The 15,724-nt window shown below is 35.4% G+C and overlaps 1 protein-coding gene across 12 annotated transcripts in view; it reads right to left on the bottom strand.

Annotated features, from left to right (window-relative positions):
- The window catches only part of URI1 (URI1 prefoldin like chaperone), a 93,034-nt gene that overhangs the window by 14,829 nt on the left and 62,481 nt on the right, over positions 1 to 15,724 (bottom strand). For 11 of the 12 annotated variants that reach the window (XM_016935596.4, XM_054673557.2, XM_016935597.4 and 8 more), the window contains one exon: positions 15,391 to 15,526. The exons of the other annotated variant lie outside the window; for it this stretch is intronic. In XM_016935596.4, the coding sequence (XP_016791085.1) occupies positions 15,391 to 15,526 (136 nt within the window). The remainder of the gene's footprint in view (positions 1 to 15,390; positions 15,527 to 15,724) is intronic. 12 annotated transcript variants of the gene reach the window in all.

Below are 15,724 nucleotides of genomic sequence, written 5' to 3'. Positions count from 1 at the left end.
AGAAAATAGACAAGAAATGTCAACCAAATTTTGGAAACTGCACAACTGATAATGGACTTTGCACAACAGAAAAAAATGGAACCTAACTGTGGCAGGGAAAAGCTGCTACAAGTCGATCTGGGATATCGGACCTGGAAAAGGCAATTCACTTGAGAGTATTTCCAAAAGAAGAGTGAACTTTAACCAAAGATCTAGATAAAAGTTTGAAAAGAACAGGTCCCCAAACCCTAATCTCACAAGAAAGGTTTCTCCTTTCTTGCTTAAACAAAAGATTCACAGCTTAGAGTGGTTTGTAGAGATGGTAGGGAATAGGGAAGTGGAAAGAGAATAGAAAATGTCTTAGTGAAACCAGGAGGATTAATTCCAAGTGAACATACTGAACCTTGAAACGCCCAGCCTGGTTCTCAGAACACTAGATGAAGACTCTACAAAAGAAGACTCTTTTGTAGAATCTGCTGATACTTAAAGATTGCTCAAATTAAAAAAAAAAAAAATCAGCTTGCTACCTTAAATCCCTACAAAAAATACCTATCAGTCAACAAACCTTGCCTATGCACACAGAGCTTCCTGACAGTACTCAACTCAAGTATAAATGGTTAGCCAAGGATCACCAGACATTTGAAGAAATTCTTGAACATTAATGCTAGAGACCAAAAAAAGACAGCAAGAGAGAAAAGAGGGAGAAGAAAAAAGAAACATGGAGGAAATGTTTAAAGATGAAAACTTTAAAAGAAAACACAAATACTCCTTAAAAAAAGACCCTCCATCCATGAAACAAGAACAGGATGCTGTAACAAAGAAACAGCCAAAGAACAAAAAAAAGTGCTTCCAGAAATGAAACTATGTACAGGAAAATTTTAAAGTCAATACATGATTTAAAAGAGTATGCAGAAGAAATCACTTCAAAAATTACAACAAGGACAAACAAATACGCAACAAGAAAAGGAAATTTTCAAATTAATAATATAAATTTCCCATGGCTGTAGGACTTAAGCCTCCACTCAAAAAAGGCCTACTAAGCACTAGCAAACAAATTTTAAAGGATCCATAGCACGGCTTCAAGGTGTACCACTGTTGTATTCCAGATCATGGGGAATAAAGACCAAAAAGGAACCTCAAAGCTTTAAAAACAAAAAAAGAAGTTATATACAAAGAAAACGAAAATAGCATCAAGATTTTCAATAGCAACACTTAAAGACAGGAGGTAACAGAATAATGTATCCAAAATTCTGAGGGCAACAATTACTTAAGACCTAGAATTCTAAACAGTCTACTTAACAATAAGAAGCAGGAGTATAAGGAATGTAAGAGTTATTCAGATACATAAAAATTCAAAGAAGTACCTCCGAGCAGGTTCCCAAAAGTTACTTAAAGCAATATTCCAACAAACTAAATAGAACCTGAAAAAAGGGTGCTTTGGGAAACAGAAAACAGGAAATAAATAAAAGGCAAAAACAGGGTAAGAAGACACCAGGAAGACGGCTCTCCTTTGATCAGGAGAGAAGGCAGTCCAAATTGAAGCGAGACAATGAAAGACTCCAGCAGTAAAATTTCTAACAACAAAAAAAGTATCTGACTGAATTAATGACAGACACATAGAAAACTATGCAACAAAAAAAGCAGTTAAATTCAACTAAAAGCCTGTACAAGAACAAAATGGAATTACATAATATCTAAGCATGAATACTGATTCAACAAAAATTGTGATACAACAATAGCAAAAAGATTAGAGAAGCAGAGACAGGGAGGACATGTAAAAATGCTACATGGTCCTCTTAAATTATAGACAGGTAGTTAATAATACATAAAATTTAAGAAAAAGAAGTAAACAAAAACAGGATATGCCAACCACTGGAAAATATGAATAAAAAGAGCAGAGTAAAAATAGCCAAAAACAGAAAGTAATTACATCTGAGGAATGGGAACTGTGAGCCAAAAGGGATAAGTGAATGCTGCTCTTTTTTTTAAATAACGTCTTAAGATGGTTTGTGGTTATTTAAAGCTATATACATCTATCATAAACTAAAATCATAAATTTGTATTTTGAAATGCCTTATTGGAGATACTCAAGAGCATACACATTGCTTGATAAGGTACGAATCTACAAATCCAAGAAGCTCAACGAAATCCAAGTAGGATAAACCCAGACCCACACCAAGACACACTATAATCAAACTGTTGAACAGCAACAAAGAGAGAATCTTGAAAGCATCAAGAGAAAAACAACTCATCACAAACAAGAAATCTTCAATAAGATTATCAGATTTCTCAGCAGAAACCCTGAAGCACAGAAGGCTATGGGATGACATATATTTAAAAAGTGCTGAGAGAGAAACAAAATACTTCATCCAAGAATTCTATGTTTAGCAAAACAACAGTCTTTTAAAAATGAGGGGAAATTTAAGACATTCCCAGATAAACAAGAGTTGAGGGCATTCCTCACCACTAGACCTGCAATACAAGAAATGCTAAAGGAAGTTCTTCGGGTAGAAATGAAAAGACAGTAGCTCAAAGCTATATGAAAACACAGATCTCTGATAAAGGTAAACACATAGGCAAAAATAAGTATTACTGTCATTTTGGTTTGTAACTCCACTTTTTTCTTTTCTATGTGATACAGAAAAATGAATACAAATCACTGTACATCTATATTAATGGAGACACAATGTATAAAGATGTAATTTGTGACACAAATAATATAAAGAGGTGAAGGAGCTGAACAGGAATAAAGCCTCTGTATGTGATTGAAGTTAAGTTGGTATAAATTCAAAATACATTTTATAACCTTAGGATGTTCTATGTAATCGCCATGGTAACCACAAAGAAAATACCTATATTTTAAAAAGAAGTGAAAAGGAGATCAAAACCATTCACCATAAAAAAAAATCAAACACAAAGGCAGTAATATAGAAATTAGTCAAAAAAAAGCTATAAAACATGCAGAAAATAACAAAATAGCAAAAGTCTTTCCCCCATCAGTAATTACTATACATGTAAACAGATTAAACTTCCCAATCAAAAAGCATAAATTGGCAGAATCAATTGTTTTAAAAAAAGGATCCAACTATATACTGTCTATAAGAGACTCACTTGTAGATCTAAGGGCACAAATAGGTTGAAAGTGAAGGAATGAAAAAGATATTCCATACCAATAGTAACCAAAAAAGAAATGAAGTAGCTATAGTAGTATCAGACAAAATAGACTTTAAATTAAAAAAGTCACAAGAGACAAACGATATTTCACACTGATAAAAGGTTCAATCTATCAAGATACAACAATTATAAATACATACAAACCTAACAGAGCTCAAATGTACAAAGCAAAAATGTACACAACAGAAGGGAGAAATTATTTCACCATAATAGCTGGAGACATGAATATCCCCTTTTCAATAAAGGACAGAACAGCCAGAAGGAAATAAAGAACATGAACACTACTAAAGACCAATTAGACCTAATAGACATATATAGAAACCTCCACCCAACAACAGGAAAAATACACACCTTCTAAGGGAAACATGGAACAGTCACCGGGATAGGTCATATGAGAGGCCACAAAATAAGTCTCAAAAAATTTAACAAGATTGAAATCATATAAAGTATCTTTTCTAACTGGAATGCTCAATAACATTAAAAATCATTAATAGAAGGAAAATTGGAAAAAGTCATAAATATATGAAAATTTTACAAAATAATCTGTCAATGGGTCAAAGAAGAAATCATAGGCATAATTAAAAAATATGGCTGGGCACAGTGGGTCCCAGCACTTTAGGAGGCCGAGGCAGGCAGATTGCTTGAGGCCAGGAAATCAAGACTAGCCTGGACAACATGGTGAAACCCCGACTCTACTAAAAATACAAAAATTAGCCAGGCATGGTAGCCCTCACCTGTAGTCCCAACTACTAGGGAGGCTGAGGCAGAAGAATCCCTTCAACGCGGGAGATGGAAGTTACAGTGAGCCGATATTGCACCACTGCACTCCAGCCAGGGCAACAGAGTGAGTGAGACTCTGTCTCAAAAGGAAAGAGAAAATACCCTGAGACCAACAAAAATGAAAACTCAACAAAAATTTATGGGATGCAGCAAAGCAATGCTAAGAAAGATATTTATAGCTGTAAATACCTACATCAAAAAAAAAGAAATACTTCAAATCAGTAACTTCACTGTACACTTTAAGAAATTGGAAAAAAAAGAAAGAGTAAACTGAACCCAAAGCTAACAGAATAAAGGAATAACAAAGATTAGAGGATGATAAACAAAACAGAATTTTTATGAAATGCTGAAAAATTAATGCAACCAAAAGTTGGTTTTTTAAAAGATCAACAAAATTGACAAATCTTTATTAGACTGTCTAAGAAAAAAAGAGAAGATTCAAATCACTAAAATCACAAACAAAAGTGGATCAATAAAAACTATTACAGAAATTAATGGGATTATACAGAAATAGTACAAACAACTGAATGCCAACAAGTTTGATCATTTAGATAAAATAGACAAATTCCTAGAAAAACACAAACTACCAAAACCGAAATCTGAATAGACTTGTAACAAGTAGCATATTGAATCAGTAATCAAAAACCTCCCAACAAAGAAAGGACCAAGAAGAGATGCTTTCACAGATGAATTCTACCAAACATTCAAAGAATTAACACCAATCCTCTCAAACTCTTCTAAACAATGAAAAGGGAGGGAACACATTCTGTGAGGCCAGCCAGATAAAAATATGAAAACTACAGGCTAATTTCTCTTATGAATATACATATAAAAATCCTCAACAAAATGCTGGCAAACTAAATACGGTAGCGTATTAAAAGAATGATACATCATGACCAAGAATGATCTCTGCCACACCCTGGAATCAAGGATGGGTTCAACATATAAAAATCAATGTAATATACTACATTAGCAGAATGAAGAGGAAAAAACATGGTAATCTCGATTGAACCCAAAAAAGCCTTTGACAAAATCCAACAACCTTTCATGATTAAAAAAAAAAACTCAATAAATTAGAAACAGAAGGGAACTTCCATAACATAATAAAGGCCATATATGAAAACCCCACACTGACATCACACTCTATGATGAAAGACTGCGAGTCTCTCCCCTAAGATTGGGAATAAGACAAGGATGCTCACTATGAACATGTCTATTCAACAACATACTAGAAGTTCTAGCTAGAGCAATTAAGCAAGAAAAACAAATAAAAAGCCTCCAAATTGGAAAGAAGTCAAGTTCTCTCTACTACCAACATATGATACAATCTTATATGTAATATGTAGAAAACCCTAAAGAATACACATACACATACACACACACACACACACACACACACACACACAAAAAACACCCTGGTAAAGCTAATAAAAAAAATTCAGCAAAGTTGCAGGATGCAAAATCAACACACAAAAATCAATTGCATTTCTATGCACTAACAATGAGCAATCTAAAAAGGAAATTTATAAGCAATTCATTTAAACTAGAACCAAAAGGACTAAACTCTTAAGAAGGTGCAAGACTTGCACACTAAAAACTATAAAGTGTTGCTAAAACAAATAAGACACAAATAAATAGATATCCTATGTCCACGGAGTGAATATATTTAATAATTAGGATGTCAATACTACCCATGGCAACCGACAGACTCAGTGCAACTCCTAGTAAAATCCAGTAATTTTTTTTTTGCAAAAACAGAAAAGCCCATTCTAAAATTCACATGGAGTCTCAAGGGTTCCCCAATAACCAAAACAATATTTAAAAAGAAAAACTAAGTTGTAAGTCTCATCTTTCTGTTTTCAAAACTTACTATAAAGCTACCCTCATCAAAATAATGTGGTACCAACATAAATACAGACTTACGGACCAAAAAATAGAATACAAAGCTCAGACATAAGACCTCATAAATGTATGACCAAATGATTTTTGACAAGAGTGTAAAAACCATTCAAAAAGGTAAGGACAGTGTTTTCAGCAAATCGTGTTGAGAAAACTGGAACCACATGCAAAAGAATAAAGTTGGACCCTTACCTTACAAGCATATATAAAATGGATACAGCAACCTAAATGAAAGCTAAATCTAGGAAACTCAAAAAAAAAACACAGGGAAGCTGCTTCATGACATTTGGCAACAATTTCTTAGATATGACATGAAAAGCATAGGCAAAAACAAAAAAACACTAACTGGACAGTGAAAATTAAAAATTTTTGTGCATCAAACAACATTATCAAGAAAGTAAAAGGGCACTCTACCTGGCAGCTATTTTTTTTTTTAAGTAAGACAAAAAAAAAAAGAAGAAAGTAAAAGGGCAACCAACAGACCAGGAGAAAATATTTGCAAATTACACTTCTGATAAGGGACTAATATCCAGAATATATAAAGAACTACAACTGAACAAGAAAAACAAACAACCCAGATAAAAAATGGGCAAAAGACTTGAATAGACATTTCTCCAAAGATGATATATATGTGGCCAATAAACACATGAAAAGATGCTCAACATAATCACTGAAGAAATACAAATCAAAACCCTGCTGATATATCACTTCAAATCCACTTCAAACTATATTCCTTGATGATATGCCACTTCAAAATATATTTATTTTATATATAAAAAATATAGTAACAAGTGTTGACAAGAATGTGGGAAAACTGGATTCCTTGTATTTTGGTGTTGAGAATATAAAATGGTACAGCTGCTGTGAAAGACAGAATGGAGGTTCCTTAAAAAATACAACATAGGGCCGGGTGTGGTGGCTCACACCTGTAATCCCTGCACTTTGGGAGACTGAGGCAGATGCATCACCTGAGGTCAGGAGTTCAAGATCAGCCTGGCCAACATGGTGAAACCCTGTCTCTACTAAAAATACAAAAATTAGTCGGGCATGGTGGCACACACCTGTAGTCCCAGCTACTCAGGAGGCTGAGGCAGGAAGGCTCTTGAACCTGGGAGGCGGAGGCTGCAGTGAGCCAAGATTGCACCACTGCACTCCCAGCCTGGGCAACAGAGTGAGACCCTGCCTCAAAAAAAAAAAAAAAAAATCCACAGAATTTCCATATGATCCAGCAATTCCACTTTCAGATATACACCCCAAATAATTTAAAGCAGGGAACTAAATAAATATTTGTATACCTATATTCATAGCAGCACTATTCACAATAGCGAACAGAATAATTCACATTATTCACAAAATAAAATATTGTTCATCCTTAAAAAAAAGGAAATTCTGACACGTGCTACAACACAGATGAACCTAGAAAACATTATGCTATGTGAAATAATCCAGACACAAAAGGACAAATGCTGTAGGATTCCACTTATGTAAGGTATCTAGAATAGCCAAATTCATATGGAAAGTAGAATAGTGGTTACCAGGGGATGGGGGGAGGAAGGAAAAAATGGGGAGTTATCACCTAACTGGTACAGTTTTAATTTGAGAAGATGAAAAATATCTGGAGATGGATGGTGGTTATAGCTGACCAACCATGTGAATGAGGGGAAGAGAAGGGAGGGGAGGGGAGGAAAAGGAAGAAAAGACAGTAAGTTAGCTAGTTAGCAGTGCCAGGGGGCCTACAATAAGGTATCAGTTTCAAAACAAGTTTGCAAACACATTGGGTTGGCAAAGGTGTAGTCAGTCTGCTAAAGCCAGCACTGTCAAAGTTAAAAATCTACTTCACTTCATGCCAGCAATTGTATCTTAAGTCATTTATCCTACAGATACACACAAGTACAAATGATACGCACACACACACACACACATACACACAGAGGTTATTCACTGCAGCATTGATTTTAACAGCAAAAAAAAAGGAAGATGATCTAAAGGCCTATCAGTAAAGGACTGGCTAAATAGATTATAATATAATACTATATAGCCATGAAAAGAATAAGACAGCAAGCTGCCAAAACAAAAAAATAAAAGTGTGCCTACAATTTGAGTGGAGGTGTATAGGGTGGGGTGGGAATGCATAAGTCTATGGCTGTAAATGCACAGAATATCCCTGGAATAATGAGTAAGATACTGATAACAGCGATGCCTCCAGGGAGGTAAACTGGATGTTAAAGAACAAGAAAAGGAAGCATAGTTGTTTTTTAATAAATATCCTTTAGATTTTGTGTCATGTCCATATATAACCTACTAAAAAAATAATTTTTAAAAAAGCCCATCTTGTGAATGACCTGATGCACCTCATACAATCTTTCTTCTCCTATCACTTAAAAAAAAAAGCTGTATTCGGTGCTAACATCTTAGCACCCACTTTCTTCTGAAATCTGCCTAAAAATGTATTCCTAAATCAAGATTTTCTTTAGAATGCTCTGTAAGATAACAGACATTACATTTTAAAAGTTTCTCAAAATCAAGTAAGTTTGGGAACCACAACATTAAACAAGACTAAAGGGATATTTTTCATTACAGGGCTTCTAAGTAACGTGCCTATGTGCATTTTACTCTCTGGTAGAGGGAAAGCAGTGTGCAGTGATCTACAAACTTACTTGATTATGTTAACAACATTGCCTCTAGGTCACCACTCATCCAATGCTTCCCCTCAACCTTCACATTCAATCAGTTGCCAAGTCCTATCAGGCTCAGAAATTCTTCCTGCTTCTGATCTCTTCTCTAAGCCTATAGCCATTACCCCTAGTTCATGCTCTTATCCCTTCATGTCCACTCTTCCATTTAATAAAAATAACTTTATTGTAAAAATGAAGACTAAGTATGCATTTTTAAGACAAAAGTAAAAATAAGATAAAATAAATGTGTCAGATACAATTCTGAACAAAAGACACACGGTAAAATAATTCTCCCCACATTATCTTTGAAAGGAAAATCTATTAAGATCATCCTATAAGTAAAACTGTTTAACATTAATCACTGGACTAATGACTAGAAATGTGGCCAAATGCCTGTTGTCACAGCCAAAAATTCTAAGACATGGTGCCTGGATACTAGAATTTCAAGTCATTCTATATACCGGTGTTCAAAAGTAGATTACAGAGACATGCAGAAACAAAATTACCAAAAACTTGTCTATACTGTAGAAACCTCTGATTAAATCCTGGTCTTTTCACTTAGTCTCATTGAAGATGTACTCCTTTCTAAGCCAAAAATTGCTCTCTAACCTAAAAAAGAATTCGGCAAATCTCAAAGCAAGTATTTAGAGTAAAACTTTTAAGTTCACGTGAAATACATTAATCCCTAATTTGTAACATTAAAAATACTTTAAGAAGTTCCTATTTCAGCAACAACAGAGTAATAAGATACTAAAAATATTAAATAATCTAAAAGAGGACAAGAAAGGGTAACAAGAGGAACAAAAACGGGGGGAGAATGCCAAACCTGAATCCAAACATATTACATTAAATGTAAATGGTCTAAATACATCAATTAAAAGACTGAAATTATCAGAATCAATTAAAAAGGAAAGATCCATGCTGCCTATAAGAAACTCACTTTAGGCCAGGCGCAGTGGCTCACGCCTGTAAACCTAGCACTTTGGGAGGCCAAGGTAGGCAGATCACTTGAGGTCAAGGGTTTGAGATCAGCCTAGCCAACATGGTGAAACCCCATCTCTATAAAAAATACAAAGATTAGCTGGGCATGGTGGCACTCGCCTGTAATCCCCGCTACTTGGGAGGCTGAGGTGGGAGAACCACTTGAACTTGGGAGGTGGAGGTTGCAGTGAGTCAAGATCAGGCCACTGCACTCCAGCCTGGGCAATAGAGCAAGACTCTGTCTCAAAAAAACAAAAAAAAGAAACCCACTTTAAATATGATATAGTTAGCATAAAAGTAAAAGAAATGGAAAAATATACGCCATGCAAATATTAAACAAAAAAAGCTCAATGTATCAAATCCAGCAATACATGAAAGAATACACCATGATCAAATGCGGTTCATCCAGGGAAGAAAAATCAATCAATATAATCCACCACATTAACAGATACAGAAGAAAAACTACAAGATCATATCAATAGATGCAGAAAATACATTGGACAAAATTCAACATATTTTCATTTAAAAAATCTGCAAATTAGAACCAGGTAGAAAGTTCCCTAAACTTATAGGGAGTATTATTTTTTTAAAAAAAACCTACAGCTAACACACACTTAACAATAAAATGCCAAATTTTTCCCCAGAAGATCAGTTTCAAGACAAAGACACCTACCTACTCTTACCACTCCTGTTCAATATTATACTGCAAGTCCTAGCCAAGGAAGTAAGGCAAGAAAAAGAAATGAAGTGTATACACCTTGGAAAGGAATAAAAAAAATAGGAGCTATTTACAAAAGGCATGATTGTCTACATAGAAAATCCCATGGAATCTACCCCGAAAAAGTTCAGAGAACAAATGTGGTCAGCATGAATGGAGGATACAATGTTAATTCTTTTTTAAAAAGAGTTATTTCTATATACTAGAACACTTGAAAAACAAAATTTTAAAATGCCATCATTTACAACAGCTCCACAAAAGGTGAAACACTTAGATATAAACCTAACAAAACGCATATGACCTGTATGCTCAAAAACTACAAAACTGATTAAAGAAGTCCTAAATACAGAGATACACTGTATTTACAGGCTGTAAGTATTTACACACTGGAAGATTTAATAGTTAAGAGGTCAATTCTCCCCAAATTAATGTGTTGATTTAGTGCGATTCCAATCAAAATCCCACTAGGAGTTTTTGTAAACATAAGCGAGTGGTTTCTAAAATGTATACGGAAAGGCAAAGGAGGTAGAACAGCCAAAACAATTTGGAAAGAATAAACTTAGAGCACCCGTACTAACAACTTTAAGTAACACTGTAAGGAACACTATAATGCTACAGTAATCAAAACAGAGTGGCATCAGCAAAGAGACAGACACATAGATAAAGAAACAGAATAGATGGTCCAAAAACACAATTACACAAAATGGCTCATTCATTTGTTTTTTAACAATTTAAGTTATAATTCACATACCATACAATTCACCCATTTAAAATGCACAATTTGATGGTTTTCGTATATTCAAAGGGTTGTGCAACCATTACCAAAATCTGTATTTTTATATTTTCATTGCCCCTAAAAATCTCCATACTCTTTAGCAGTCACTCTCCATTCTCTCTCACACCTTCCTGGCCCTAAGCAGCCACTACTCTCCTTTCTTTTATAAATTTACCTTTTCTGAATATTTCATGTAAATGGAATCATACAATATGTGGTCTTTTGTGACTGGTTTCTTTAATTTATTCTAATGTTTTCAAGGTACACATCTTATTGCCAAACAACATTCCACTGTATGGATGTACGACACTTATTCACCTGTTATTAGTTGATAGACATTTAGGTTGTTTCCATGTTTCGGCTACTATAAGCAGTGCTGCTCTTAATATTCAGGTACAAGTATTTGTGGACATACATTTTTATTTCACTTGGGTAGAATACTATCTAGGTGTGGAACTGCTAGATCACAGTAAAACACAATGTTTAACTTGCTGAAAAATTCCAAACTGTTCTCCAAAGTGGCTTCCCCAGTTTACAGTCCCACCAGCAACGAATGAGGGTTCCAATTTTTTCACATCCTCACCAACAAGTGTTACTGTCTTTTTTATTATAACCATCCTAGTGTGGTATCTAAGATGGTCTTGTTGCCAATTCATTTTGACAAAGGTGCAAAGTCATTTCAATGGAGACAGAACAGTATTTTCAACATAGTATTGGAGCAACTGGACATCCATATGCAAGAAAAATGAACCGTGACCTAAACCCCACACCTCGAACAAAAATTAACTTAAAATCAATCACAGATCTAATTGTAAAATATCAAAGTATAAAACTTTCAGAAGAAAACACAGAAGAAAATCTTCAACAACTAAGGTTAGGTAAAGCGCTCTTAGATATGACACCACACATATGATCCATTAAAAAAAGCTAAAAGCTGAACTTCATAATTAAAAACTTGCTCTGGAAAGACACTGTTAAGAGAATGAAAAGACAAGATGCAAAGTGGGAGAAAATATTTGCAAATCACCTATTTAACATAAATCCAGAATATATTTAAAAAAAAAAACTCTCAAAACGACAGTAAGAAAATATATAATGCAGCGGGGTGCGGTGGCTCATACCTGTAATCTCAGCACTTTGGGAGGCCAAGGTGGGTGGACCACAAGGCAGACAGATCATGAGGTCAGGAGTTCAAGACCAGCCTGACCAACATGGTGAAACCCTGTCTCTACTAAAAATACAAAAATTAGCCGGGCGTGGTGGTACGCACCTGTAATCTCAGCTACTCAGGAGGCTGAGCAGGAGAATCACTTGAACCCGGGAGGCGGAGGTTGCGACGAACCGACATCGCGCCACTGCACTCCAGCCTGGGCGACAGAGTGAGACTCCATCTCAAAAAAAAAGAAAGAAAATATATAACCCAGGCCAGGTGCGATGGCACACGCTTGTAATCCCAGCACTTTCGGAGGCTGAGGCGGGTGGATCACCTGAGGTCAGGAGTTCAAGACCAGCCTGACCAACATGGTGAAACCCCATCTCTACTAAAAGTACAAAAAAATTAGCCGGGCATGGTGGCGCACGTCTGTAATCCCAGCTACTCAGGAGGCTGAGGCAGGAGAATTGCTCGAACCTCGGAGGCTAAGGTTGCAGTGAGCCAAGATCGCCCCACTGCCCTCCAGCCTAGGTGACAGAGTGAGACTCCATCTCAAAAAATAAAAAAAAAAGCATATATAACCCAATATTTTAAAATGGGCAAAAGAGTTCAACAGGTAAAAGAGGACACAAAGATAAAATAAGTGCATGAATCAATGCTCAACATCATTAGGCAATGATGCAAACTAAAATCACTATACACCTATTCAAATGGCTACACTTCTTAAACTGACAATATTGAGGGCTGGTAGAGACGCAAAGATACCACTATCACACACTGCTGAAAGAGATGTAAATCATACAGCCACTTTGTAAAACAGCTTGGTAGTCTCTTAAAAATTGAACATACATTTATCATATGATCTAACAATCTCACTTGTAGGTATTTACCAACAGCAATAAAAATGTATGTTCGCACAAAAACCTGTACACAAAGGCTTACAGCAGCTCTGTTCCTAATCGCCAAAAAATGGAAGCACCCAAATGTCCCTCAAAAGGTGAATGGAAAAACTGCTGTACGTGCATTTAATAGACATGCATGTAACGGAACACTCCTCAGCAATAAAAGAAATGAACTTTGAATACACAGAACCACCTGGATGAGGCGTTACAGCAAGTGAAGAAGCTAATCTCAAAAGACACAGACATGAAGTCGTCAATCCTTAGAGGCAGCAGTAGGGTGTGACCACCAAGGGGCAGTGTGAGGGAGGTTTTGATAGGAGCTGAGTCCTGAGAGCAGTATCTTGTATCCTATTCCATGTCCTGACTGTGGTGCTGGCTAAACAAATCATGACCCGTGTTGTAACTCAGACCTTCCCCAATTACCCCAATCAACCATGACATAGATGACTATGTGTTTAACTGGTTATATTTCCACTGCCTTAAGAAAAATAAAGTACCTTTTCTTAATAAATGTTAAGTACAACAATATACCTAAGTATTTTCTTCAGGTATAAATTATAAAACCATGTGAATAAAAGAGCTTTATGTAATTTTTTTTTTTTTTTGAGACAAAATTTCGCTTTGTTGCCCAGGCTGGAGTGCAGTGGCACAATCTCAGCTCACTGCAACCTCCACCTCCTGGGTTCAAGTGATTCTCCTGTCTCAGCCTCCCAAGTAGCTGGGACTACAGGCACACACCACCACGCCCGGCTAATTTTTGTATTTTTAGTAGAGTCGAGGTTTTACCACGTTGGTCAGGCTGGTCTCGGACTCCTGACCTCAGGTGATCCACCTGCCTTGTCCTCCCAAAGTGCTGGGATTACAGGCATGAGCCCCTGCGCCCGGCCCAGAATTTATTGTAACAGGAAATATGTACTTTGAAAATTATTTTAGATAAATATTGATCCCAAAAGTCATCTATGTTTGGTCACTTTCCAAAACCATATTTAACTACTAGAAAGTGATTTACAAAAACATGTTTCTCTACTCTAGAGCTCTATTCTATTGTAGTAAAAGTATTCCCATTAATATTTTAAGTTATAACTAATTATAAAGATTTTTTTCACTGAAATATGAAAATCAATGTGAACAAACTTCAACAGGCTATGGATTCATTTCATAACATCAGAGCTACTTCAGTATATAAAGAGAGGCTTCGTCTTCAGTAAGGTCTTTAAGAAAAAAGTATGCCCATTCTCTTTCGCTAATATACATGACAAAAATAATGCAGCAAAGCCAAAAGATTTATCATTGCCAGAAATTACATACAGGCCTAACAATAAGATTCTGATTAGTGTCACAAAAGATCAAAATATATATCAATTATAAACTTATAGGAGTTGATTTGCAATTAGAGTCTCCAAATATAGTTCCCAGAATTTCACTGAGTAAATGAGTTCTCTAGTACTCATTCATGTATAAGTGAAATCAAGTTCAGCTTTAGAAAACTCAGCTGTTTTCTGTTTAGTATGACCTTATTTATAAAAAAGGATCTTCCCATCATTTATTTTCAAATACACATTTAACTAAAAGGTTAAAAAGCAGGTAGGGCGGATATTATACTCTCAATCTAAATACGTATTACAGAAATAACAACAGATTATAAACTGAACCTAATTTTAAAATATAACTAAGCTAGAACCCAAGCTAGCTCATCCAACTGCAAAATGTGTAGTGTGTGTTGTGTGTGTGTGTGTAGGCTTCTATACACCTACAGATAATAGCACGGATAAACAAAACTCAAGAGCTGCTTTAATAAAGGGATGCAGAGAACTCAAACAACTGAAAAAGGATAAGGGTGCTGTTTTAGGTAGCACCTTTTCACACCTGGTCTCCTCTATCAAATGAAAATATGGTTTTTTTTCCAAACCAAAAAGCATTTTTAAGAATTGTCTACTTATGTAAACAGGTATTTCTCTTAGTTCACTAAGGAGAAAACACAATATTTCTGTGTACTAAAGTATTAAGTGCAAAAATAAGTCTATAATAGCAACTAAAAAAAATTATAAGGTATAAAATGACTCCAATTTTTATGTCTTCCCAACTTCTAACTACAAAATCACATAATGACTTTGAAACTTTGTAACTTCTGAAAACATGCCAATGTAGGTGACATTTCCAACCCGGATGCTCCATTCTCCAGCTCATTCTCAAATGTTGGTTCTACTCAAACTACCTACAATTCAACAGAATCACAAACAGCCTGGATTCATAGATCACGGAAGGTACTTTTGGTAAGAAACAGCCCTTCAGCTTGGCAATCTGTGAATGGATACATATACAACAAAGAAACATCATTTAAAATGGGTACCTACGTTCTTTCCGGTGCTCAACTAAACCTACAGCCTGCTTTGCTGAGCACTTTGCAAACCAGTTGTCCCCCAGTAAAACAGTGACTTCATTAGTATGGACAAGTTTTCCTGGCATGAAGGCAAAAGGGCCAAATGGTACCTATTGTTTAAAAAAAAAGAAAAAAGGGAAAAAACGTAAAACACTGAAAAGTACATTTTATAAAACACTTTGCATTAAAAGCCTTACATAACTGAATTTTTTTATTTATACATTGGGAAAAATAAAATGCCAGCTTCACAGAAATTCAACACTATATTAAAATTTTACTAGGAAAATCTAAAGAAAATTGCTTTATGT

This window comes from Pan troglodytes, chromosome 20 (genome assembly GCF_028858775.2).
Source record: "Pan troglodytes isolate AG18354 chromosome 20, NHGRI_mPanTro3-v2.0_pri, whole genome shotgun sequence".
Classification (NCBI taxonomy): domain Eukaryota; kingdom Metazoa; phylum Chordata; class Mammalia; order Primates; family Hominidae; genus Pan; species Pan troglodytes.
This window is presented reverse-complemented; position numbering and strand designations above follow the sequence as displayed.